The sequence below is a fragment of the Rhyacophila brunnea genome, unplaced genomic scaffold (genome assembly GCF_057557595.1).
Source record: "Rhyacophila brunnea isolate RB1 unplaced genomic scaffold, BYU_Rbru_1.0 scaffold_4, whole genome shotgun sequence".
Classification (NCBI taxonomy): domain Eukaryota; kingdom Metazoa; phylum Arthropoda; class Insecta; order Trichoptera; family Rhyacophilidae; genus Rhyacophila; species Rhyacophila brunnea.
Genome location: NW_028233068.1, coordinates 31233484 through 31259438, shown reverse-complemented (window position 1 = coordinate 31259438; position 25955 = coordinate 31233484). Strand labels below are relative to the sequence as shown.

At 33.3% G+C, this 25955-nt stretch overlaps 2 protein-coding genes across 10 annotated transcripts in view; one reads left to right on the top strand and one right to left on the bottom strand.

Moving 5' to 3' along the window:
* The window catches only part of LOC147067255 (aminopeptidase N-like), a 49116-nt gene extending 43509 nt beyond the window's left edge, over positions 1-5607 (top strand). For both annotated transcript variants that reach the window (XM_085953806.1, XM_085953807.1), the window contains exons 16-17: positions 2234-2315; positions 5324-5607. In XM_085953806.1, the coding sequence (XP_085809932.1) occupies positions 2234-2315; positions 5324-5476 (235 nt within the window). In that variant the 3' untranslated portion in view covers positions 5477-5607. The remainder of the gene's footprint in view (positions 1-2233; positions 2316-5323) is intronic.
* A 798-nt stretch (positions 5608-6405) lies between these two features.
* polybromo (protein) overlaps positions 6406-25955 on the bottom strand; it is a 53421-nt gene continuing 33871 nt past the window's right edge. For 2 of the 8 annotated variants that reach the window (XM_085953797.1, XM_085953799.1), the window contains exons 20-28: positions 19865-19998; positions 18307-18441; positions 15776-16109; positions 11070-11227; positions 10111-10231; positions 9319-9520; positions 8702-8784; positions 8439-8586; positions 6406-7093 (exon numbers count right to left, since the gene is read on the bottom strand). In XM_085953797.1, the coding sequence (XP_085809923.1) occupies positions 6793-7093; positions 8439-8586; positions 8702-8784; positions 9319-9520; positions 10111-10231; positions 11070-11227; positions 15776-16109; positions 18307-18441; positions 19865-19998 (1616 nt within the window). In that variant the 3' untranslated portion in view covers positions 6406-6792. The remainder of the gene's footprint in view (positions 7094-8438; positions 8587-8701; positions 8785-9318; positions 9521-10110; positions 10232-11069; positions 11228-15775; positions 16110-18306; positions 18442-19864; positions 19999-25955) is intronic. The other 6 variants (XM_085953798.1, XM_085953800.1, XM_085953801.1 and 3 more) reach the window with 3 other exon arrangements.

Sequence of the window (25955 nt, the reverse complement as noted above, 5' to 3'; positions counted from 1 at the left end):
GTTTAAAAAGTTTTATCGCAATCGGATGAACGGTATGGCTGCGCATTAAATACGAACAAACAAACACACAAATACACAAACACACAAATATTAATTTTTATATATTAGATTGTGTATTGTACTTATCTTGCTTATGATGATGTTAAAATTTATAGGGATAGTTTTAAAAAAATATGAAAACAAGGGTTACTTATGTAGTTAGCGTTAAACTTTACTGACGATTTAATAAGAAATAAGAAAAAAATTGACATAACGTTGTTTGACTATCAAAATAACATTATATCAAAAAAAAAAAAAAAACACTTTTTTGTAGATAACGTTGTCTGACTTTAAGCACTCGAATTATGGTGTCACTTGGGCAAATCGGATAAATTAATATTTTATTACAACAAATTTCTTGGATTATTAACTGTTTCTAGGCTATGACAATATTGGCCGGCCATAGTTAGCGTGTAAACTCAGTTTTTACTAGCCATGATCAAGTAGGTATGTTAGTTAGATGATCTAAAATATTGAGCACACAGAGACATCTGAAATGATGATCAAATACTAAGCCAAGGCAGGTTACAAAAGTCATCAGTATTACACTGATTTAAATAAGATCTTCGTTAATGTTCAACATGTATCTTTGTACAGGGAAAAAATTCATGACCTGCTGGCTACTGCCATAGTAATAATACCATGCGTGTGTCGAATGTCAACGATTATGTTTAGCCAAAATAAAGCCCTACACATGTACGCAGGGAAATATTCCCTTTTAACTGCCGGTAGGTGTATGTATGGTGTTACCTTGCACTCCGCGAATTTTATTGCAAAAATAAAATCTTCTAAATATATCGTTTTTGAAAAAGTATTAAAGTTTATTTATAAAAACTTACCAAATGAAGAGTGCGCCGATTGTGCCGTCACTTATCCATAATAACTAAATTAAAATGTTTATGACACATCAGGGTTGTCACAAAATGTGTCAGAAATACACAAACTAAATTAAATGTAAATAATTCGAACCTCCAAACATGGAACACAAATTAAAACTGAAGACCAAGAATTCGGGGAAGCCTGTAGTATAAACTGTGATAATGTATTGCATAAGTCTGTTAGTGTGTCTTTTCAATTTACGTTTCAAGTGGTAAAAACGAATTCTGTTTCAATTCTGAGTATGTGATGATATTACCAATAGATGTCGTTGTGTGTTCACCATATTTGAATGTTTAAAATAATTGATTTATATTAGTAAAATCCCGTTTTAAGCGGTACGTCCAAAGACGAAATTTTTGTATGAGCGGCGTTCCGTTCACGGAAAAGTGCGCGGCTTAAGACGCTATTGGCAGCCACCCGGTTAAGCCTTATATCAATACTCCGCAACCAGTGTGCCGCAAGACGATGCTAGGTGTGCCGTGGCGCATTGCTCCCAAAAAAAATACAAATAATTTTGATTATCATACAATACTTACTTAATAGCCAAATTTTCGTACATGGCTGGTAATATATTTGAGCACCTGTATTAACTTAAAACAATGCGCAAGGTCAGAATGAAAATATATTGACGTGTTCTGATAAAGTAGAAGGAGTTAAGACAAGGATCTCTACAAATGTACCGAGGGACCCACCAGACCACCATTGAAAACAAACAATTAATTTTGGATCCGTCTCAAAAATATTTAACTTTGCTGCAAAATAAATTTCACCATTACTTTTATGCAATCAATATGACTGGATTCGAAACCCCTTTGCAATCAATGCCGAAAATTCGAAAGAAGCACTTTCCCTATAAATTTGAGAGGAATTTGTTGAATTGTGAAACCACGCGACACTAAAACTGAATTTCGCTAATGTTCCATTGGCTATTTTCTGGATTTCGGTTGATAAAGAATATCCTCGGATTTCCGACAAGTCAATTAATTATTTATCAAATAAAAAATACATAAATTAATGCAGGTAATTTTGGTGCATGGCCCCCACCAGGTCAACCAGATAAGTGAGATAAACACAAATTACAAATTTGTTGGCTTGGGGTCCTCCTTCAGGATGTGGGGTCCATGTTTTGGTGTATAAATTGTTTTACGTGTGGTATGCCGTTGAATTCTGAGAAGACCTTTGGTGTGCCATGGGTGAGAAAAGGTTGCGGAGCACTGCTTTATATAATATAAAATACCTCACTGATCAAATTAATATATATTATGTGAATTTTTTTCTAATTTGTTTATTTGTTAATTATAAAATTTTGTTTTAGTTTCAGCGACACACCAAATACGATGGGAGCTTACGCCAAGACTATTGCAAATCAAATTATTACACAACATGAGGCAGACGAGGTATGATTGCCTTATATAATTCATTTTTAAGAACTAATTACCAACTAATAAAAGTAAACAATTATTTTACAAAGAATGACATTGGATCTGGATCCAATGGATTGAAACTGGATCACACACATTGAAAAAAATAGTTTTGGAGTTGAACCCGCAGTTCACTGCTTGACAGGCAGCCATTTTACAAACTCAGCCACTATGGGTACATGTAATAAATAGTTTGACTATATCCGCATTTATAGTGCACAGATATGATTTCTGCATGTGAGCAAGAAATAGGTGGGACCAGTCCGTATAGTGTCTAGGATCACTATCAGACAGTGGGCGAAGGGGTGAATTTGGAAAGAAGTAGGCTGTCGAGATCAGACAAAAAGAGCACACTTGTCAGGTATACTTATGGGAAATAAGAAGATAATACGATATTACTACTAACACACTAACGACAACAACATTAGATAAAATCATGATTACATTTTTAAAAACAATCTATATTTAAGTACCTATGTGAATGCCATAGATTTTTTTTTTATGATTTTGGACAAAGCCGCAGTCATAGACAATTATATTATACAGAGGTTTTAGGTTTCGCCTTTCGAGCCTACCGTATTGCATACATTTCGGTAGACGGGGCTGAGGTCACGTGACCTGTCGGTCATACAAAATAAATCTGAATTCCAAACATAATTCACATAAATACAATAGTTGATGACAGATGGCTCTGTCGCATATTTTTTTACCTTTGATACAAATTGTAAATTCAATACTACAATACCGATGGGTCTGTTTATTTTTTAACTTTGTAATGTCTTTGTACACACATGATGGCTGCACGACTAAGCGTTGGCCTATAGCGTCGTGGATCCCAGGTTCGAATCCTGGGTCTGGCAAATACACATATTGTTTTGTCAATTTGTGTACGAGTCAGATTATGGACCTACATAATAGTTTGTGCAAGTGGCTGACATCCATTTCTTGTAAAAACAAAAATTAACATCTACAAACCTCCACTCTGTGCTGTAGAGGCCCATATGATCTTATTAGGATCGGACATGGTCGGGGAATGTCTTCAGTCTATTTTTCTTAGAAGGTAGGCTTTAAATTATCGCCTAGTATGCAGCCTTCGCCACTGCTATCAGACAGTGTTTACATAATTTCTGTTATATGTATCATCTTATCTCTTAAGCCTGCCTCCCGGTCTTTCATGTTACCCAATCAAACCTTATTTTTAATGTGGTATGGCTATAACAGTATAAAAATACTTGGTTCATCTATAATCAAAATATAGGTTTTCCCTTTTTTTTGATCATGTGACATCAAATCTTATTTCGAATAATAATGAAAATAGAAGAGTAAAAAAACATTAAGTTCTAATTTTGTTCATGAGACATACATGAAGAGAAGTCAAAAAATGTTATTATAGTTTAAATATATTATTAAGTGATAAACTACGAGGGTGGGTCAATAATTCCTTAGAAAAAAGCATTAAAACAGTTTTTATTTTTGTATTTTTTTTTTATTTCTCAACATAATCTCCTTGGAGCTCAATACACTTGGTTAGACGTTTCTCAATTTTTTTTAAACCGTCAGAAAAATAAGTTTTCGGAAGGTCCTCAAAATAAGCATTTGTCCGATCGATGACTTCTTCATTTGAAAAAAAACGTTGTCCACTTAGCCATTTTTTTAAGTTTGGGAAAAGGAAAAAGTCACTGGGGGCTAAATCTGGCGAATACGGTGGGTGGTCGATCAATTCGAACTTCAATTCTACAATTTTAGCCATTGATCGTAAACATGTGTGAACACGGGCATTGTCCTGATGAAAGAGGATTTTTTTCCTGTTTAAATGAGGCCGTTTTTCTTCAATTTCGTTTTTTAGCTGGTCCAATAAAGATGCATAATAATCCCCTGTTATTGTTTTTCCTTTTTCCAAATAGTCAACGAAAATAATTCCACGTGCATCCCAAAATACAGTAGCCATAACCTAACCAGCTGATTTTACGGTTTTCGCCTTCTTTGGACATGGTTCGCCTTTCGCAATCCACTGCTTTGACTGTTCTTTCGTCTCGGGAGTATAGTGGTATATCCATGTTTCATCTACAGTCACAAAGCGACGAAAAAATTCATCCGGATTGCGTTGCATGAGCGACAACAGGGCTTTAGAGGCCACCACCCTATTGCGTTTATTGTCGACTGTGAGCAAACGCGGCACCCATCTTCCAGAAACTTTTTTCATGCCCAATTTGTCATGTAAAATAGAAATGACGCTACCTTTTGAGATCCCTGTAACCTCAATTATCTCACTCAACTTTAATCTTCGGTCACTTAACACCATATCGTGGATTTTATTGATCATTTCTGGTGTAGTCACCTCTACAGGACGTCCTGAGCGTGGTTCATCCTTTGTTGATGTACGACCACGTTTAAATTCATTTAACCAGTTATAAATAGTTGCAAGTGAAGGAGCAGATATGCCGTGAACTAAATCCAACTCATTTTTTATTTCCTTTGCTGTTAACCCTTTTATATTAAAATGTTTAATAACAGCTCTAAACTCAATTTTCTCCATTTTTGTAAACAAGCAAAATTTTTTTTTAAATGTACGAAAATAAAAAACAACAACCCGACCGATCTGATTGAAACTTCGCAGCATACTGAATCGGTAGTGCCGCTGCATGAAAACAAACCGCTTACAGTACTAGTCGCGCCACCTGTCGGCTTTTCTAAGGACTTATTGACCCACCATCGTAGATAGCGGTGGTGTAGTTGGTTGAGTACTTGCCTCTGAAACAGTGGGTTGCGAGTTCAATCCCAAAGCTGGCAAACAATACTTGTTGTTTTTCAATGTCTGTTTGATACAATGCATGGAACTAATGGAATGAGCAAATGCCTAACAACAATTCCTCGTAAAGTCTGCCCACATGCTCCGCTCCGCTGGGGAGTAAAAACGGAGGTTCATCTTTTATAGCTTCACACATTATTAGGGAGACGTATTCAATATTGTTTTAATATTTCAGTTTATCACCTGGACTAAAGCAAATGCGGCTATACTGAAGGACGCAAGTATTACAATTCAGCAAGCGTTGGAATCGCTCAACATCAACTTGGATTGGCAGAATGTCCACTTGCTCACAATCACTAATGTTCTGAGAGGACTGCTCAACCAGTGATTATTTATAAATTAATAAAAAAATTATAGTTGCAAAATCCATCTTTCAAACGTAACACGTTCCATTAAAATTTATTTATTTTTATACATATCACGGACATATACAAAAAGTTGTCTACACAAAACATTTCATATATTTATTAAACTATTACAAATTATAAGCTAAGCCTTTTATGTATCCAATCTATTGAAAGCTATAAAGCCAGGAAGATGCACACTATTTTATATAATATATATATACACATATTTATTACCAAAGAAATGAATCAATATCAATAATTCAGAATTATTTTAAACATAAATTAATATAATAATTTTATACAATTAATTATATGAAAAAATAATTAGGTACAGTAAAAACGAAACAATGATGCGGTTCGTTGATTGTATATGTACGTATACGTGGTCATCGGCTGCCAGGCATTTATTACGGCTCCCCATACTCACGCACACTATCGACCGACTGCATTATTGTTTCGTTTTTACTGTACCTGTATGCCTTATTTTTAACATGAAAAATAACAAAATTAAAAGATGCTTTTTATATAGAATTACACCATGATTGATCTGGGCAATCATTTATGTTTTGGAAAAATGTTTGCATTTTAAATTTTTTTTCTTTGGTTTATTTTTTGATTTATTATCAGAAATTCCAATTAGGTGAGGTACTATGAAATTTTCTTAATGTCAAAATAGTTACCTATTGACAGTAGAAAATATATGTCATGATCATAAATATTTTTTTATACATACATACTTCCCTAAACTATTTATTAAAAAAAAATATTTTTTATTTCTATAAATAAAACTAATTTTGTCCATGTACACAAGTGTTTATTTTATATTAATAAAGTACCTACTTACTACCCGATTTGCGTAAAGTATGAATCTGCAACTGATTAACGGTATTAAGGATAATAAAACAATCCGTTATATTTCTGAGGAAAATCATTTTATTTCTCTAAAAAACACTAAAATATTTTTTGTCCATTTAAAAATACATATCAAATTTATAAAACAATAAGTAAAACTAAATATAAAAAGAGTTCAATTGGGTGATAAGCTTAAACGGTCATTATATAAAAAGTTATCAAAATATATTATCGTGGAGTTATATTTTCTGAATACAAATTAAAAAAAAACTATTTCAAAAATCTACTTTAAAAAAACCACCAATCATGTAACATTATACTTTTCACCCAAGAACTGTTACGGTGAAATCATTGCCATAGAACACATTATAACAATTATCATAATTAATCATGAAACTGTTTATTCAATAGTCAGAAATCTTATAGACAAAGTAAATCAATACTTTTAGCACTTCTCACTTGTCTTTATTGACAAATTCTTAGTTATGGCAAAGGCATCTTTGAGCATGAGGTCTCTAAGATTCCACAGAGCTTTGATAACTTTAGGATTGTGCGTTGGCGAGACGTTGTCGACGGGGTTATTCTGTGCACTAATGTTGTTGACGAGCTCTTCGCTGAACCAGTGAGTGGGCATCCGACCCGCCCCCGCATTCACGCTCATATTCTCTGCGTTGGCCGGTATCGGTGCCAACGTTTTCTCCCACGGAGTGATGTATTTCTGTTCTGAATGCAGTCCTTCGATGTACCTGCAAATAATATTCAAAGACAGTCATAATCAATTACGCTTAATAAATTTTATCAGCTATTCTACAAATAATATAACAACTATTGATCACTTCTGATTAATATCACCATGATTAACATTATACGGATAAATTATTTGTCCTTTGCTTACGTATCGTTCATACAGTAAGGAGAAAGTTGAAGAATTTATGGTATAATAGAAATAAAAAAAATAAAGGCAAACTCAATTTAATTTATTTATCAGTTATAATGAATTGTAAAATATCATATCGTTTGACAAACTACAATAATATGTTGTAATCTGTAATTCACAAATTTTACAGGAGACACAAAAACAGTATACATACAGTCGAACTCGGTTATTACGATCACGGAAATAGCGAGATCTCGGATGTAATGAGGAAACATTCGTTGACATTTTAGTTTATGATTTTCCCCATACATTTATTCCCTTTTATAACGAGCTACTTATCGGATATGCTTATAATGAGCAAATTCAGTCGGTCCCATCTTCCTCGTAATAACCAAGTTGGACTGTATTATAATGCAATGAACCTGTAAACAGTTCTTTCCTGTACATTTTTGAAGCATACGACGCAGACCAAGTAAAAATCTAATACAAATGATCTATATCTCGCTTGGAAGGCATATGACATATTATTGCAATGATTTTTGTTTTGGTCTTATATGGAATAATACGACAATTTGATTTTTCTAATTTAAAAGAAAATTATTCATTAAAACTTCCTGATATTTTACATATATTACGTATATTAAAACTTGTCGCTCGAATCGACAAAAATGCAAATTTATCCAAATTGGTGAGTTACGACATATTGCTGTTTGTCAAATGATATTTTGAGTAAGTTGGGTAACCCATTGGAAGTGACCTAGAGGCAGACCGCGAAAGAAATAGATCAACGGTGCAGAATAAGATTGGAGCAAGATGGGAAAGTTAAGAAACTGGAGAAGATTGGTGACGGGACAGGAGACAGTGGAGAAGAATTATGATTGAGTAAAAATTATGTAATTATCGTTTCTTCTTGAAATCAAACATAGGTATATAAAGCTCTAAAAGAGGCAGGAATCTCGAGGAAAAGAAGTGTAAAAAAGGTTTTTAAATGACTCATGCAACATGGTGTCAATATCTAAAGATTGGACTATTTTTTTATCTCGCTTCTTAAGGTTAGGCATTATAAAGTGGTCTAGATAGATTGAAAATGAGGAATAGGTGTTAGCCATTCGTCCAACCCATTAGCACATGTACTTATCTAAAAATACTACTCGTCATCAACTAATAATATTCAAAATTATCAAAGGTTATGTCAAAATTAAACAAAACCTTACCTTATGTATGCTTCTGAATGTTGAACGCGATGCGGTTTGGGCGGAATGGAAACAAAGAGCGGTTCGGGAACCACTCGGGGGGCGATACCAACCCCGGGAGCTGGCGACGGACTTCCTCGCGAATGCGGTGACAACTGTGACAGAGACACTACAACACACGAACAGACATTATCAATACCCACCCACGTCAATCATTGCAGGCAGTCAAAATCTTAGTCTCGTGATCTAATGATCGTTTCACAATTTACAGTGAATACACTCACCAGTTTGTCCAGGGGTCGCCTGAGGTTGTGGCCTGTGTTGAACTACTGAAGGTCTCGCTTTGTTTTTAGAAGGAACAAAATTCCTACAAGACAGAATCAAAATAAATTAAAACGAAAATACATGTGATTTTTGTCAGACGTGGGGTTCGATCTAGAGACAGTCATTCTACCGTGCTGCATTGCCATTATAATATGACACAGACTATTATGCAAATGAACTGCAGATTGATTGTATGCTAGACTCTGGATATCCGCTGAGTTGATCAGTGCATTTACGAATATGCATAGTGGTAATATTAAACCATCAATAATAAACTTTTCATATTAAACTCGTGTATTAACTAACAGTACACAGTCAGTAAACCCTACTACATAATGATTTGTGTTTGGTTTTGGAGTTCTGAGAATAAATACTTTTGCTAAACTCTAGTATAACCGGCTTACAATCACTGAGATCCCTTGACTAGGGTAAATCTTGAGAATGCCTTCCAAAAGTCACTCTACAATCTTTTATTGTTGCCCAATTTTCACAGAAGCCATGCCTCACCCGGCAGGCAGCAATACTGTAAGACCATTTGAATGAAAGGTATGAAAGAAAGTAAAGCAAGAAAACTTACTTGCTGCGCTCTGGATGGGGAACGTTTTTTCCGTTACTCTTGTTGATGTGCAGGTCTCTGACGTGTCGGGTGAGTCGGGCCATGTTTGGGAAGGGAGCGCCTGCTGTGGCAGGTCTCTTCAGTCGAGAGCATCCTCTCCAGATACACTGATACACGCACACGCCTCCTCGATTTGCACTCGTATAATATTGTTGGATGTGACCTGAATAATGTAACTCAAATATTAATACATTTAATCAATGTAACTACAAATTAAGATTTTCGACACCACCGAATTACAGGTGAAAATGCTTGACATTTTCTAGATATAGATTTCGAGCCTAGATATGCAAATTCAAAATTGCGTCTTGACTTTTACATTACCCAAGTATTAATCAAACATCTAGTTACTTACCAAAAATAGTACATAGACAAATACCATAATTTCGAAATGCCTACATAATAATTCATTCCAAACAAGGTTATACTGCACTTGTTACATTCATATATGAATTATTTCAGAACAAAATCAGTTAATATATATATAATTTCTAAATTATATTGCCAAGTTCCATTGTTTAGATTTTAATATTGCTTTTTGATATAAAACAAAAAGTACCACAACAACAATACATAATATAGTAAATATTCATTCAAGTGAGCTTTGGTTGATTCCCCCAGTCAATGAGACAGGTCATATATTTCCATAATCATGCCATTAGTGACGGAATACACAGGGTAGAAAACGGACAAGTTCGAGCTGGGATTTCGTTTGGATGGGATAATGGATTTTGTTAATGCTTAATTACTAACCCGTGCCTTCACCTATGCAATGTTCTGTGCAATCTCCAAAGTCTTCAAACTGATAGTCGCAACTGTCCCACAGGCATTCAAACACAAAGTCCGGATGCAGGGTTTTGTCCGGTTTTTCAGGCTACAATTAAAATAAATAAAATTTCATTAGGTATATATTATTTACTTAAGCAGTTTTTTTCTCTATTTTTATGACTAATTTTTACTTATTAACATCTAAATGTCTCCATGTAATTAATTATTCAATTAGCTATGACAGATAAGTATTAATGGAATATCGTCGATTAATTTTTTAATAACTAAACCGGTTCAGGGAATAAACAAAACTATAAAATAAAAATAAATAAAACTATGGGTCGCAACCGCAATGGGGTTGCATGGTGATTCCAATGGGATTATCAACTACTAGATTGTAAACAGAAACGAAATTAACTATTTATAATGAAAAGTTCAATATTAAAATTAATTTTTAATCAGTTAGGTGGTTTGTGGTTGAAAAACAGACTGTCGAATAGGACCTTCTTCAGATGCAATTTCATAATATGTATATTTATTTATCTTGTGTATGTATGTGTAGCTAATAACATAGCAAATAATAATGTATTAGTAACTGATGAAGAAAAAAACAACTTATCTGGCATAATAAATTCAAATAACAGGTATTGCAGAATAAAAGATGGTATCAGTTCTGAATTAATTCTGTAAATTATATGTACTTTACATAAATTTTCCTAAAATCAAATCACATTAGCTAGATGTTCTTTTTTACTTTTTCCATAATACATATGATTTTTATCAATTTCTAGCTAATTAATGTCAAATGACATTATAAGATACCTAGTTTATGGATCCTTCTACAAATCATTGATAAAATAAATTCACAAATCATTATTCACGAATAGAGTTCAAGAATATTCTGATAAGCAGATCAATCATATTCAGTAAAGGAAGGGCTTTACCTTTGGCTTGGCGGGGGACATCCCAGCGTTAGCCGCTAACTCGGCCCCCACCCGTGCCGTGTGCTCCTCGTTACATTTGGCTGCTTTCTCTTCCCAAGTCTGCTTTGTGGATGACGGCAGCGACCTCCATTCATTGCCTACAAGTCTTGATATTTCACCTACAATCGAACATTCAAATTATAATTGAGCCAAAAAAAGACTAATACATATCAACTGTTGTTTGTAGGTTCAACATGTTCCATTTCCAAAACATTTTTAGTACCTATGGTTAAATTGGTAACTAGACAAAAATAATAATAATATCTCTATTGGCAGCATTGAATACATTCTTTGTATTTAAAAAAAATAAAATGGCTCCCTGTTAACGTCACGATATGTGATGTCTTCATATTTTTAAATAATGAGTTTGTTATACCTATAAAATCTTCTTATAGGGCTATAGGCTAATGACACTAATGCAATGCATTTAATCACAGTGTGGCCCTGGAAAATAAATGTCAGATCACAAGTGTTAATCTTGTACAAATGAATCTGCAATGCGAAACAATTTGAATCATTAGCCTTAGTTATCTTCCATTCATATTAAAGCTGCATTAAAAAAGGTTATCGATTAACATTTTTGATTTGGTCAATATTAAAAACATTAAACAACTAATAAGCCATAAAGATTTGTATTATTTTGTTGGTAAGTTTCAAGGATTGGTTCCACTGCAAATGTGCAGGTTTCGATAATTTGGACTCCAATTTGGATACATCGGAATTTGGGCGTAAAAATATCAACTATCATATTACTTTCAGGGAATGGGATGAATAATTAATAATACATAATGGTATAATATCAAAGTTAAGGCGAAGTCTTCATTGAGCCTTTTTTAAAGAGGCACCTAGCGGAAAAATACGAAGCTTGCAATTTGAGACATTTTTTTGATAATTTACAATTTCAACTGTATTAATGAATAAATATGTATCTGAAAACATTAAAAATAAAAATATTTTTTATTTTAAGTCAAAGATAAACTTACAATTTTAAAAAATGTAATAAAATGTGAATTTGTTGAATCGGACCGCACCCTATTATTACATATATTTTATGGTCATATTTATTACTAAAATTTAGTTTATAAAGTTTTCTAAGCATCACTTAAGAGATTTTTGACTAATTCATAGTTTTAATATTTTTTATATATCCTTTTTATTTATATTAATATAAATATTTTATTTATATTAATATAAATATTTTATTTATATTAATATAAATATTTTATTTATATTTATAAAAATAATTGATTTGATATAAATAAAAAGGATTTCAAGTTATACACATTTATATTTTTTATAAAAATCGATGTTTTTTAAAATAGATATAAAAAATATTAAAACTATGAATTTGACAAAAATCGCTTAGGTGATGCTTAGAAAACTTAATAAACTAAATTTTAATAATAAATATGACCATAAAATACATGTAATAATAGGGTGCGGATCGATAGAACAAATTCACATTTTATTACATTTTTTACAATTGTAAGTTTGTCTTTGACTTAAAATAAAAAATATTTTTATTTTTAATGTTTTCAGATACATATTTATTCATTAACCTTATAGCGGCCCGTGACGTACGACGAGCGTCATAGTAGATCGCGCGATACACGCCCGTGACGTACGAAACACGCATTCATATTTTCGCGCCTTTTTAAATGTCAAATCGACTTTTTCTCAATTTTGGTGTTGCTAGTGACATCTATTGAAATAATTCAAAACAAAAATTGATTCAAATCGTGGGTAAAACAGAGACTAGACATATTTCAATTCTACGAAATTAGGGCTGCCAAAATTGGGAAATCCCAAACTATCGCCCGCCATTCTGCCCATATTTTTAGTGTTGAACGCGCGCGCTCGGAATATTTCATTGATGTGTATTATTTCACATGCGAATGATCATTTTTCAGTTATTTTAATTTTGTTTTCAATATACAAGTTCTATAACCACGTTTTATCAAAAAAATCTGACATTTATTGTGTACTTTAGTGTTATTTTAATTTGTAACGAAGTTTTTTACGTGATATTTTAGTAGAACTTTGTGTGATTGCTTCGATGTATTTAGTTTTGTTATAAATATACAACACTTCATTGAATATTAGTGTATTCTTAGTGTTTTTGTGATTTTAAGTTATTTTACACGTGTTTTTTGACGATTTGTAATCAAAATGGATGAGCATTTGATGCAGCATTCGGATGATGATTTGATTGAAGTGCTCGTGGAAACAATCGAATCTGAAGACGAACCGAGTGAGGACGAAAATGATATTGAAGATTGTGATGACGATATTCCTGCAGACATTTTAAATGGTATCGAAAGACCATCGTTTTCATGGCAATCGGACCCATTTGATCCTCGTATCTTTTCATTCGATTCAAATATTTCGGGAGGCAAATCAGATTTGCCTTCTAATGCTCGTGAATCGGATTATTTCAAATTATTTGTTAGTGTATCATTTGTGGAGATGATAGTTCGTGAAACGAATAGACAATTTGTGTTTGCCACCAAAAACATGCGTGTACTGAGTGACCGTTTGAAGCGATGGGTAGACTGTACCACCGATGATTTTTATACCTTTTTGGGAATTTGTTTATTGATGTCGCGGAATTCTCGAAATAAAATAACAGAACACTGGTCAACAAAACGATGCTTATTTTCACCGTATTTTTCGGAGTCTATGTCAAGAAATCGTTTTGAAATGTTGCTTCGTATGCTCCACTTTTGCGATAACGAAGCACAGGTTTCAGGAGATCGTTTATTTAAAATTCAACAGGTTCTAACTTCATTGAAAAACACTTTTCAACATCTATTGTACCCTCATCAAAACATATGTATTGACGAAAGTCTTCTTTTATTCAAAGGTAGACTTTCGTTTCGACAATTTATCCGAACAAAGGCTAGTCGATTTGGGATAAAAATATTTGTAATGGCCGATTGCCATACTGGATTTGTTTTAGATATAATTATATATATGGGAAAACAAACGGAGATCGACAAGCTAAACTATATTGGCATATCAGGAAATGTTGTGGCCACTTTACTGAAGCCATATTTGAACATGGGCCACACGTTATATATCGATAACTGGTATAGTAGTCCAACACTGTTTAAATTTTTGCATGAAAATGGGACAAATGCTTGCTAAGACGGAATAGACTCGGGATGCCAAATTTCACCACCAAATTAAAAAAAGGTGAAACCGAATCGTTTCACACGGACGATATGATGGCTCTTTCTTGGAAAGATAAAAAAGATGTGACAATGTTGACCACTCTGCATACCAATGTTACTAAGCCGACAGGAAAAGTCGATTACAAATCGAAAGAACCGATTGTGAAACCCGAGTGCATAGTAGAGTATAACAAAAACATGGGTGCAGTGGATCATGGTGACATGGTCATTTCTTCCGTCACATGTGCCAGAAAAACGATCAAGTGGTACAAAAAGGTATTTTTTCACCTTATTGATCTGTGTCTACTGAATGCCCACGTCATCCACCAAGAAAAAACTGGCAAGAAGCAACCCTTGGGAGATTTTCAAATACATGTCCTGACACAGTTGATCGAAGATCATAAGACTGAACCACGGCAGAATTTGAAACGGAAGGCTCCATTGCCAGCTAGGCTTACCGAACGCCATTTTTTGGGCAAAATTCCGTCGACAATAAAAAAAACCAATGCTACTCGACGATGTTATGTGTGTTTCAATTCCAAAACTGATAAAAAACGTAAAGAAACTAGATATTTATGTAAACAATGTGACATTGCTCTATGTTTCGAGCCTTGTTTTGAAATTTTCCATACGGAAGAAAATTTTTAGTGTTTTTTTTTTGTTTATATGTGTAAATATAGTATAAATATAGTGTAGTAAATATATTTATAAACTTTCTTTATTGTAAATATTTATCGTTGTCTGTTTGGTGAAGTTATTTTATTCGTGAAACTATTTTTTTTTAAGTGAAGTGGTTTGTGGCAACCCTAATTCTAGTGCAAATGTGATGACAGATTTACGAGATTTCGTATGATTAATTTGTTTTTGGAGCTTTTCATGACATCATATCAATGTGAGTGCTATATTTTTATATTTTTATGTAGAATTTTTTATTTTATTGAAATATATAATTCTTGGGCCCTGTTAGTATAAACTCTGTATATCGGCCGGGCAGCTGAAAGGTTAATACAGTTGAAATTGTAAATTATCAAAAAAATGTCTCAAATTGCAAGCTTCGTATTTTTCCGCTAGGTGCCTCTTTAAAAAAGGCTCAGTGAAGACTTCGCCTTAAGAGGAAAGTATGAATGCAAACAAAACCCATCAAATAGGGTGGCCAAGTCAGGACAATCCAAACTAAATTCGGACGTACAAAGTAACCCTGGTGATTTTTAACTTCCTTTTACAAGAACAGACTATTAATCCAATGCTTACGGGCCGCACAAAATTGTGTTTTTGCTAATTGCTTTTCAAATGCAAATTAACACGTTAATTAAAAAAATAATTAAAAGAGCCCGTAAACATTGGGTTAATTTAAAAAAAAAAAAATATCAGAGAGAAAAGTTCACCGATTGAAAACCAGAAAATCACTTAATATTTTATTTTAAGCATGCCTCAAATTACATTCTGTGCTTATCGAGGGATTTAGGCAACTGATACTGTCTATGTTGTACTCACCAAAAGTACACTCAGGGTTGCTAGCAGAGACAGCTTTACGCACATCGCCAGAATACAAAATATACCCAGTGACCAGCTTCTTCTTTCCCCCGCCTGTCCCCCCATCCTCTTTCTTCTTCTTGGAAGAGGTGGGATGGGGAGAGGAGACAGCGTGAGGGGTTGCGGTGGCGGAAGGGGCGGGCGTTGCGGTAAAGTGTCCGGCCAGCGATAGTGAGAGAGGCGTGGCTGGTGAGGCCATGGAGCACTCGTCCAGAGAGTTCTCCAGCAACATCTCCACGTCTTCGGACTTGTCCGCGTACAGCATCAGCGACGAGTCATTGTTCATTTGGTATTCCTGAAAACGTGAAGGAGTCTGTTCATCGGCATAATGTTTAAGTTCTCTTTGTACTAATACATAAGATATCACTTTGATTCAAATGTTGATGAATAATACAAATTAAAGGCCAAAGACGTTGGAGAAAACCTTATTCTATAGAGATGAATCCTAAATGTATGAAAGCGAAGCTGAAAAAAGGAAACCCGTCTACTAATTTTCATACAAACTCTGAAGGAATTCATTGTTTGTTGCATACGTCACATATACATTGTCATGTATGACAAATGTTAAATTGCTAGAATTATGATAAGAAAACCGCACAAGGCTTTACCTGGAAGAAGAAGGTTAACATCAACACCTTTGGACTACTCTGATTCATTATTGAAAGAATCTAACAATCAAAAAAAAAATTCAAAATGTCAACGACTCCTCTACACCAGTGCTTCTCTAACTTCTTCATACCACGGCCCCCTAAATCAGAAAAAATAAATCCATGGCTCCCTCCCCAAAATTTTTAGTCTTTAGTGACCAACAGTACTTTATTTAACATTAAGTACATTTTTATTAAAAATAATAGAAAATTTCAATTACTTGCTTGTAAAGCAAAAATTAAAAAAAAATTAACTTCAAATTTATTACAGCTACACTCTACAAAAACAATTTAATGAGAGGGGGGTGATTGCATATTTTTACGTAATAAATCAATATCCGGTACAATGTTTGAAATGCTAATTCGCAGGGTTTGCTCCAGTCTCCGTTGAAAGACACGACCTGTGTTTATTTTTTATTACCAGTAATGATGAAAATGCTGTTTTGCATAAGTAGGTATGTTGTCGCAAAAGGAATTATGATTAACAATGCTGCTTTTGCGACTGACGGATATTCTTGCAGTCACCTTATCCAAAATTCTGCAAGACTTCTTTCATTAAATTCGACTTCAAGGGAATTATCTGATCTAATATCAACCGATTCTTCTTGAGCTGCCCACGTAATATGATTTATATTTTAAGGATTAAGCAAATGGTGTTCTTATGCAATTGTGGGAAGAGATGAAAGCGAACTAATTCCAAAAATAAAGGAAAACAAAAAGAAAGAAGAAGTGGTGGAAGAAGCCTCAGGCTCAACAATAACAGCTGAAGACAGACGTTAATGCGATGGGGGAAATAATGAATGTCTTGCTAAAAGGTGGAGACTATCAGCAGATCATTAAGCAAACCAATAAAAAAAGCAGTGGACTGGGTATACAAACACTTCAAAGAAAGACATTTAGGAGAAATTCTGGGGGAGGTTCTGCAACAAAATGGATAATAAAAATCAAATTAGGATTTTACAATAGAATGCCAGAAGTATGAAGTAAAAAAAGAATGAAATTGGAAAGTTCTTTAACAGAATAGGAGTGAGGATCTGATTGGCGGATCCCCTTCTATAAGAGAAGAGGCCATATGACAGCAAGTCAAAGCCTCGGTAAAAACACAAAAAAAAAAAATTTCGCCAATGTGATCAAGTATAACACTTTTAATCAAAGTCGAGAGTGATATTAATTTTCATTGGTAGTAAGACACTCTCAATCAAGCATAAAAACATGTCAGTGCATCCTTGGTTAATACCTTTTGACCGCGAAGAAAGTTTTTTTAGAAAGCTTGAAGTTTGATATTCAGAATTCTCTGAAGAGAAAGATTCAATTCATTTACCAATCCGCCAAATATGAAGCAAAACACAACCATTTTTCATCACTTAAGTGGGAAGAAAGATATGATTTTTTGTCATGAAGAAAGAGGCGAAGTTCATTACTACTGCCCAACAAGAAGATTTAGGCACAAGCCAGAAGGCACTGTCGTCGACTAAATAGGAGGAGCTTGTTAGTTTATAATGGAAGTGCGGTTGAAAATGGGAGGAGCTTGTTAGTTCACAGAGAAAGAAGATCTTGTTCGACAGTAAGTTCTACAATTCTTATCCATATCGGATAAAGTAATGTGATCGTGTAAAAATTCGACCTCGAGATTTTGACTGATTTGTATCAGTATCGTCCAGTGATCACGTTATGATTTTTGTTTTTTTCGAAATATTTCACGGCTCCCTGACAGAAGCTCCACGGCCCCCGGGGGGGTTGCGCCCCCAGTTTGAGAAGTACTGCTCTACACCATTACAATGAATTATTTAAGAATAAATTGAATGTACCTGTTAAAAAAAAATCTCGGTAGTAAAATAGTCTCACCATGTGCGAATTGGAAGAGGCAGAATGAGCGGAGAGGTTGGCTCTCATCACGTGCGCCGGCTGCTGACTCACCCCTGACACGTCCTGCATCGATGCCAGTGGCGGTGGCCCCAGTACTTTCGGGAAACTGTACATCTAAACACAAAAATACACCCACATTTAATAAAACAATAAAAGATTTAACACTTCGTCATTTTTTTAAATTGTCCAGCCAATATAGGGACTAATTGAAAATACAATCATGCTGCTTGTGCGTCACCGAAGAATTTTTCGCCTTACACCGACCTGATTATAGGCATATAATGGATGAAACTCTGTGAGTGGTATTGAGACATATGACAGTCTATGCTTGACTGTTCATTCACTAATAATTGTGATTTATACCCTATCCATGGAATAAGCCAAACCGAATCGTTTATTACCCTCCAAACTTTCACTGTTTCCGTTTACAACCATTTACTAACAAGTCGAGTGTTCATGGAAGTGCTTGCGAAACTGTATACAGACATCGCTTCGCGTTCCGTTATGCTTTACTCAAATCATAGTGTTCAGGTATACTCGCATATTTGGATCAAGTATTCATTCTACCAAAATCAGAAGAATATCTTTCTTTGTGGTCACTTTTTTGATGTCTATGGACAAAAACGACACAAGATGTAATTTTTGCATTTTGCCGCGAGATACCTCTAGTAGTAATACAATGCCAATATTGAAAATGAAAGATGTTAAAATCGCTATGTCATTTACATACTCATTATTTCTTATATTTTTCGATTAATACTACATTATGGCCGGATAATCCGAATGCCGAATAAACGTTATTGAATAAATATAATCATTACAATATAAACAAATGAAAGTAAATGGTTATCGTGATAGTATACCTACCTACCATATAATTATTATGCATAAATTGATTCCAGCATGTGAATTGAGTTGTTAATAATATTATATTATATTTATTTGATTTTCATGAATCTGCGTCTGATGTGTATTTACTAATGAGACTCTTAAATTCGAAAGCGTCGCCGCTTTTACGAAATTTGCGGCATTGTGAATTAGCTTCATCTACTAAAGCATTCATGATTGAATAAAATGAAGCACCAATTATAGGATAAATTGTAAAATAGATAATACCATTAGACAATAATCAAAATAATTCACTGAATCATAATGAAATATGGAAGAAAACAAGTACCTAGGTATGACATTTATCAACAAACGCGGGCTGTCAGTTGCAATCTGTCAAAAATCGACTCTGCCGAATTTAGCAATCGGTTCGCTAAACTTATGGTAGAGGGGCATTAGGTGTTCGGGTTCGGCGAGATGCTTATGTACAAAATCTCCATGAATGGAATTATACGTTCTGCATGCCATCTGGCGTAAAATCGCATTCGAAAATATTGGATGAAAGGCCCCTTAGTACCGTCATGGTCAGTGTTCACTCTAACAGTGATTCCCAACCGGGTTCCACGGAGCCCTGAGGTTAAGTGAGATTTGTCAGGTACTCCGCGAGAATTCGGAAAAGATAATAATAATTAAGTAAGTTGATTGTTACCTCATCTGTTGTGACAGATTCGGAGTGTTCATATTTCCGAAGACCAGTTTTTAGCTTCCTGGAAGTTCGAAAAGATTCATCATACAGAGCCTCGCATACAAACACATCTGTCTCCGGAATCTCCGTTGGCCGAGCTGAAAATAATTTGAAGGGTATCATAATTTTATAGTTAATGCACTTTATTATTATATACTTACAATCGAACATTTTAAATTAAGTTTTGTGTTTGCCAATCTCAACGGCTAGTGAACAAGTTTTTGAACAAACAAATTTTGCACGAAAATTCAAAGTTCTATGAACCATGAAATGCTAGATGCATTGGTATTTTTAAAATATCTCTTTTAAAAAAATAAGTGAACATATCGAATAAAATATATTATTGTTTGTCATTTATACTAACTTTAATTTTCTTGATTTATTATGATGTTTGTTTTTACAGTATAATGTACATGCACTATATACCCACTATGACTTTGCCATTTTATTATTTTTATATAGTACATACATATATCGTCGCCTAAATGCGCGGAACTTGTAACTCCATATTGACCAACTTTACAAGGGGAAGAAAAAATTGTTTTAAAATAAAACGAACAGGTTTAGGAAAATTTTGAAAAAACACTATTAGTATTTTAATGTTATAAATGCGTAAATCTGGTCATTTTTACCAAATATTTATTAATAAAGAAGATACATGGTTAGTGAGAAGTTACATGGTTTGCTTTTGTTTTTTTGAGATTTGAGCTGGGAGTTACAATGTTTGAATTAAAATAAACAGTACCAAGTTTGCTTACATTATGTTGGAAAATTAAATAAAATTGTATAAATAGGGGAAATAAGCATTGCATAAATGAACGAAAATAGATTTACATAATTAAAGTGTATTTAAGTTAGCTTTCAAATTGCAGATTAGTATATTATATTTGTGATAATCGGCCTCCATACTTGCTTTCAATTTAAGCTTTCTTGATATAGTTGAGGGAGGCTATCAAAGAATTTCGGTTGCATAATAGTAGGTACTTTAATTTATTCATCACTAAAACGCAGTTTGAAATTAATATTTCCATTAATTCCATCCATTATATTGCAGTGCTCGAATATTAGTTACGACTGTGTCTTCTAGTTTTCCTCCTGGTCGTATGGATTTGTAAAATATAACATTAATTTTTTTGAAAAATGATGCTACTCGTATAAATAAATGTGACATGTATGGCTTAGGTTTTTTCCTGGCTTCATTAAACGCAGTTACATAATTTTTTTATTTTTTTTTGACCATGTCCGATCCTGATAGGATCATATGGACCTCCACAGAGTGGAGGTTTGTATTGACAGATTTTGTTTTTTACGAGAAATGGATGTCAGCCACTTGCTCAACCTATTAGGTCCATACCCTGACACACACAAATTGAAAAACAATATGTGTACTTGCCAGACCCAGGATTCGAACCTGGGACCCACGGCTTTATAGTCCAACGCTTATGCCGCGCGGCCACCGTGGCAAAATAGCATGAACATATTTTTCAAACATTAGATTTTGGATATAACAAAACACATTGTAACTCCATTGTAAACACATATTTTTCAGTAATTTTGTCAGATTCCTTTTCACTTCTGCCGTATTTTCTCTTTTCTTGCTGAACAAGGTGTACAAGTCTATCTAAATTATTTGTTTTGTATGCCGTGCATACATCGCATTTATATATTTCTTACACTGAAATAGTTTTCAATTCAGGTTTTCAAATTTCTGACTCAAACTCCCATACCTATGTTTAAAATGTTTATTTATCCCTAAGGTCAAAATCAGTGTTCCAAATTTTTTTACACTTGCGGACTACTGAAAATTTCAGAGACGTTTTATGCACCGCTAACTCATAAAGAAAACATTATTTATAATATAATAGCGTATGATCGCAGTTGATTTTGTCACGTAAACTATTAATATATTTTAAGAACAAAAACACAATGCTCAAACACTTGTAGGTGCACAGGTGCACAGGCGCACAGGTGCACAGGCGCACAGGTGCACAGGCCAAAAATTTGCGGGCCACCAGAAACTTTCTGAGGACCACTGGTTGAGAAACATTGGTTGAAATTATACATTGGCATAATTAAATATACAACCAAACTTACTGCTTTCCACTTTCTTGGGCCATGGTCAATTAAATTTAATGTAAAGCAGAAATAATGATCGAGTTCGATACAAGGCAACATGCATGGACTTTTTTGTATGACTTTACTGGAGTTACAAGGTATGAAAACTGACAAATAACAGAGCCTGAGATACAAGGAATGAACAATGTGCTTTTGCTACAGTAAATATTTTTTTGGAGTTACAATAAATAAACAGATCGATGGACAATTAAATTTACTGTAAGACTGCATACTTAACTCATTTTAGGCCAAAAGTGGAGTTACAAGTTCCGCGCATTTAGGCGACGATATGTACCTATGTGAGTATGACTAACAATTCATTGTATTTGTGATTTGATATATTTACCTACTTTTGTATATTTTTTTATTCTATGTATATTTCTAATTGTTTTCATAAGATGAACATACTCATTTAACAAATAAACATACCTACGTACAAAAAATATTTCGGTTATAACCGGTTAGCCGGTTACTTAATCCTAAATTAACCGCTAACCGGTTAGTATTTTTACCCCGGTTAATTGGAAGCCCTACCAACAGGTAAAACAATACTAAAATTTTATGTATATCACTCATATATTTTGTTTACTAGAGTAAATTGAAATCTTATTTTTACTCTCCCGAACATTCTCGAAAATGACAGATGGTCCCTTTTGCCATATGAATACCGAGTTTAGCATTAATAAAAATATAATTTTTATTTACAATACAACCTGAATGAACTGGACCAACTAAGAATGAAGATACACAGTCCGGATAATGACAAACTATATACAGTAAAACCTCGTTAATAAGAACACGGATAATTCGAAATTTTCGCAAAAAAAAAAAGTCCCTTGAACATTATTTTCATATAAAACCATACCTTTAATTTGAATTTCGTAATTCGAAATGATTTCAGAGTCCTGGCATACAAAAATATTCAATAAATCGTAATAAAGTACACTATTTCATGAGCCAGTCATTGGAAATTGTGGAGTTTTCTTAAAACATCATAAATTACTTATTTTAAGGTAATATGAATAATCCTGACATTGTATGACCCATTAAGGTGATGTCTCTAGATAAAGTTGTTATCGAAAAATAGCTAGAAAAGTTTATTAATCAGTAAATATATATCCAAAAGTAATGAGAAAAATAAAATAAAAAATTAAGAAGTATCGTGGAGTTCTATATACCAAAAATACGTGTCAAATTCGGTACATTTCTATCGGGTGGTAAGGATGAATGACATAAGATTTATTATCAAAATTACGATAAAAATGTACGTAAATCTATTACCTAGGGAAACGCTAAACGGAAATTGGAATTTATTATATCCTTATATTTTTTTTTTCAAATTTAAAAAACATCGATTTTGAGGTTAGAAAGCATGCAATTAAAATCGAAAAATCTCGGTTTAGACGCAAATTATGGCAAAAAACGCTTAGCGTTTCTATTAAACATTTAATTATTATTTTTTACGGCAGTTATTTAAATTTAATCTTGTATTTTTGTATATTAACGAATCGATAGAAATCGAAACCATAATAATTGTCCAAATTCAACCGATGTTTAGCTGTCCGGTGCTGCCACCGTGGAACTATTTCGAAACAATACCTATATACAAAATACACACACATCCAACAACATGACGTTGAAAATGAAACTCACACATAGACAAGTCAAAATAACATTTTTCTGCTTCATTTTGGCTAGAATCAGTTTGTGGTAAAACTTCGAGGGGAAATTGCCATATGAATAAAAATAACTTAATAATTAAAATTAAAATATTTACTTAATATACGTAGGAACCTGCCTATATTCAAAATTTGAAACTGCAAATTATTTGCAATTAGTATTTGCTTAAATTACAACTGTTTTTTACCATTATTTATGATAAAAATAATCTAAAAATAAACAAATCTCGCATTTTTACATATGGTAGCATTCGTGCTGTCGATCGAATATCGGGTTTATAACAATTAATTATCATCTTCTTTATTTGGCCATTATTATATTGTTTGAAAACGAATGAATCGATCATCAGTAACATTTTTGTCAAGTAAGTAAACTTTTCAGTGTATAATAATATTATCATACATCAATGACAAACTACCTATGTCACGCAGTTTTGATTGTCAAACAAATATTCAAAAATTATTTAAAAGAGTTAAATATACTGTATTTTCAATCACCATCATAAGCATTTATCATCAATATATATTATTTTAGGCGAAGACTCATCGTTTTCGTAAAATTATAAATACTTTACGTCAGTTTGAGGTTATGTTTATGACAAAGCAATTCGTTATGTTGAATGTTCAGTAGGTACCTATGTAATATAATTTATTTTTAAAATGAGAACATAATATTATGTACTTTTGTAATGAAATTGGATTTGAGAGTGTGTACTTTCCTGCTTTGTTTTTTGATAATCAAAAGTAAGCGTGACAGAAGAGGTAGGTAGGTACCTACCTATCTTATCTCCATACCAGTAGTAAAAGTATATTAGTATATGCCAGTAGTAATGCAATTATAGGTACAACAAGTAAACATTGATCTAATTTTTTATTTAATATTTTCAGATGCCTCGGCGATGTTCTGCTACGTGATGAAAATCTAACTATGTATGATAGTTTTTTTAAGAAAAACCTGGTGCTATCTACATTTCGTTTTCCCATGGACAGTGACATGAAAAGTGGCGTCAAGCAGCAGTTCCTTCAATATTCGATAACCTGCCATCGTACAGCAGTATAATATACTATTTATTATGTAGGTAGGTAGTGGTTATTCTGTTAGATAGTGAAATACCTACCTACTCAGTGCAAACTACAAGTGTTAAAAAATCCAAGTCCTGCGTCAATGACATTGAACTACTTTACAAGGTGTTTGTTGACAAATTTAAAAGCGGGCGATTCAGCTACTGCGATTGTGATGATGACACACAAAACTTTCCATTCGCTGAGAAGCCACAAGCCAGCGACTATTTTGACAGAACGTAGTTGCAGATCATAGACAATAGATAATATACGCAAAAAAGTATAGATAATATATTCAAGCTAGCGAGTTGAAATCATAATATTGTATTGTTGTTTACTTTTATCGGGCTTTAACGCTGAAAATGGAATGTAAATGAAAGTAAAATGCTTGCCGAATAATGTTTCCATTTTAAAACGTCAAAACGGTAAATGTCAAAATGAGTTGTTCGTTTTTTTACCGGGACGTCGCTACCATCGCTCTACTGCGCTCTACCGGCTGTCAACTTTTCTCCGTAGATTGTTTATAATCTGCTTGTTAGCTTGTTCGATGATGACACTGGGCGAGTATACGAGCAGATTGTAAATTCGCTATAAAATAACTAGTGGAACTTTTTTATATTATAATAAGTGAAGGTAATTCCATAAACAACGTTTTTTGTGTAATTGTATTTGATCAAATTATATACCAACAATATTATATTATATACCTACTATTATGTAGTGGTTATTTTGGTTTCTTTGGCAATTCTTCTAAAATATATTCCTACAATTGCCAGACTTGTGATAATAAAAAGTATTTGTAATCTACGTATGTGTTTCAATATTATTTCCTTTGGCCCTATATTGGGCTTTTGTATTCTAAATTTCTATTCAAAATGAAAAAAGAAGTTGGCAAGTATAAATTGATTTCAAACTTTTCTTTTAAATCATAAAAATGTCAATACGATATAATAAAATATTATACTTATTTAAAAAAATTAATAATTATTTGAATAAGTATATATATAATAATATTATAGTAAGTAGAATATATTATATTCTTATAATATGTAAATGAATTTTTGTCTAGTGATTTTTTTCATCTGGCAATTTAATCATACTTGCAACTTATTATGGTAACTTACTGCCATCTGGTTGAAATTGACCAAAGTTTTTAGTAACAGATTTTTAGAAATTCATGGTAGATGCCTTTAATGTAT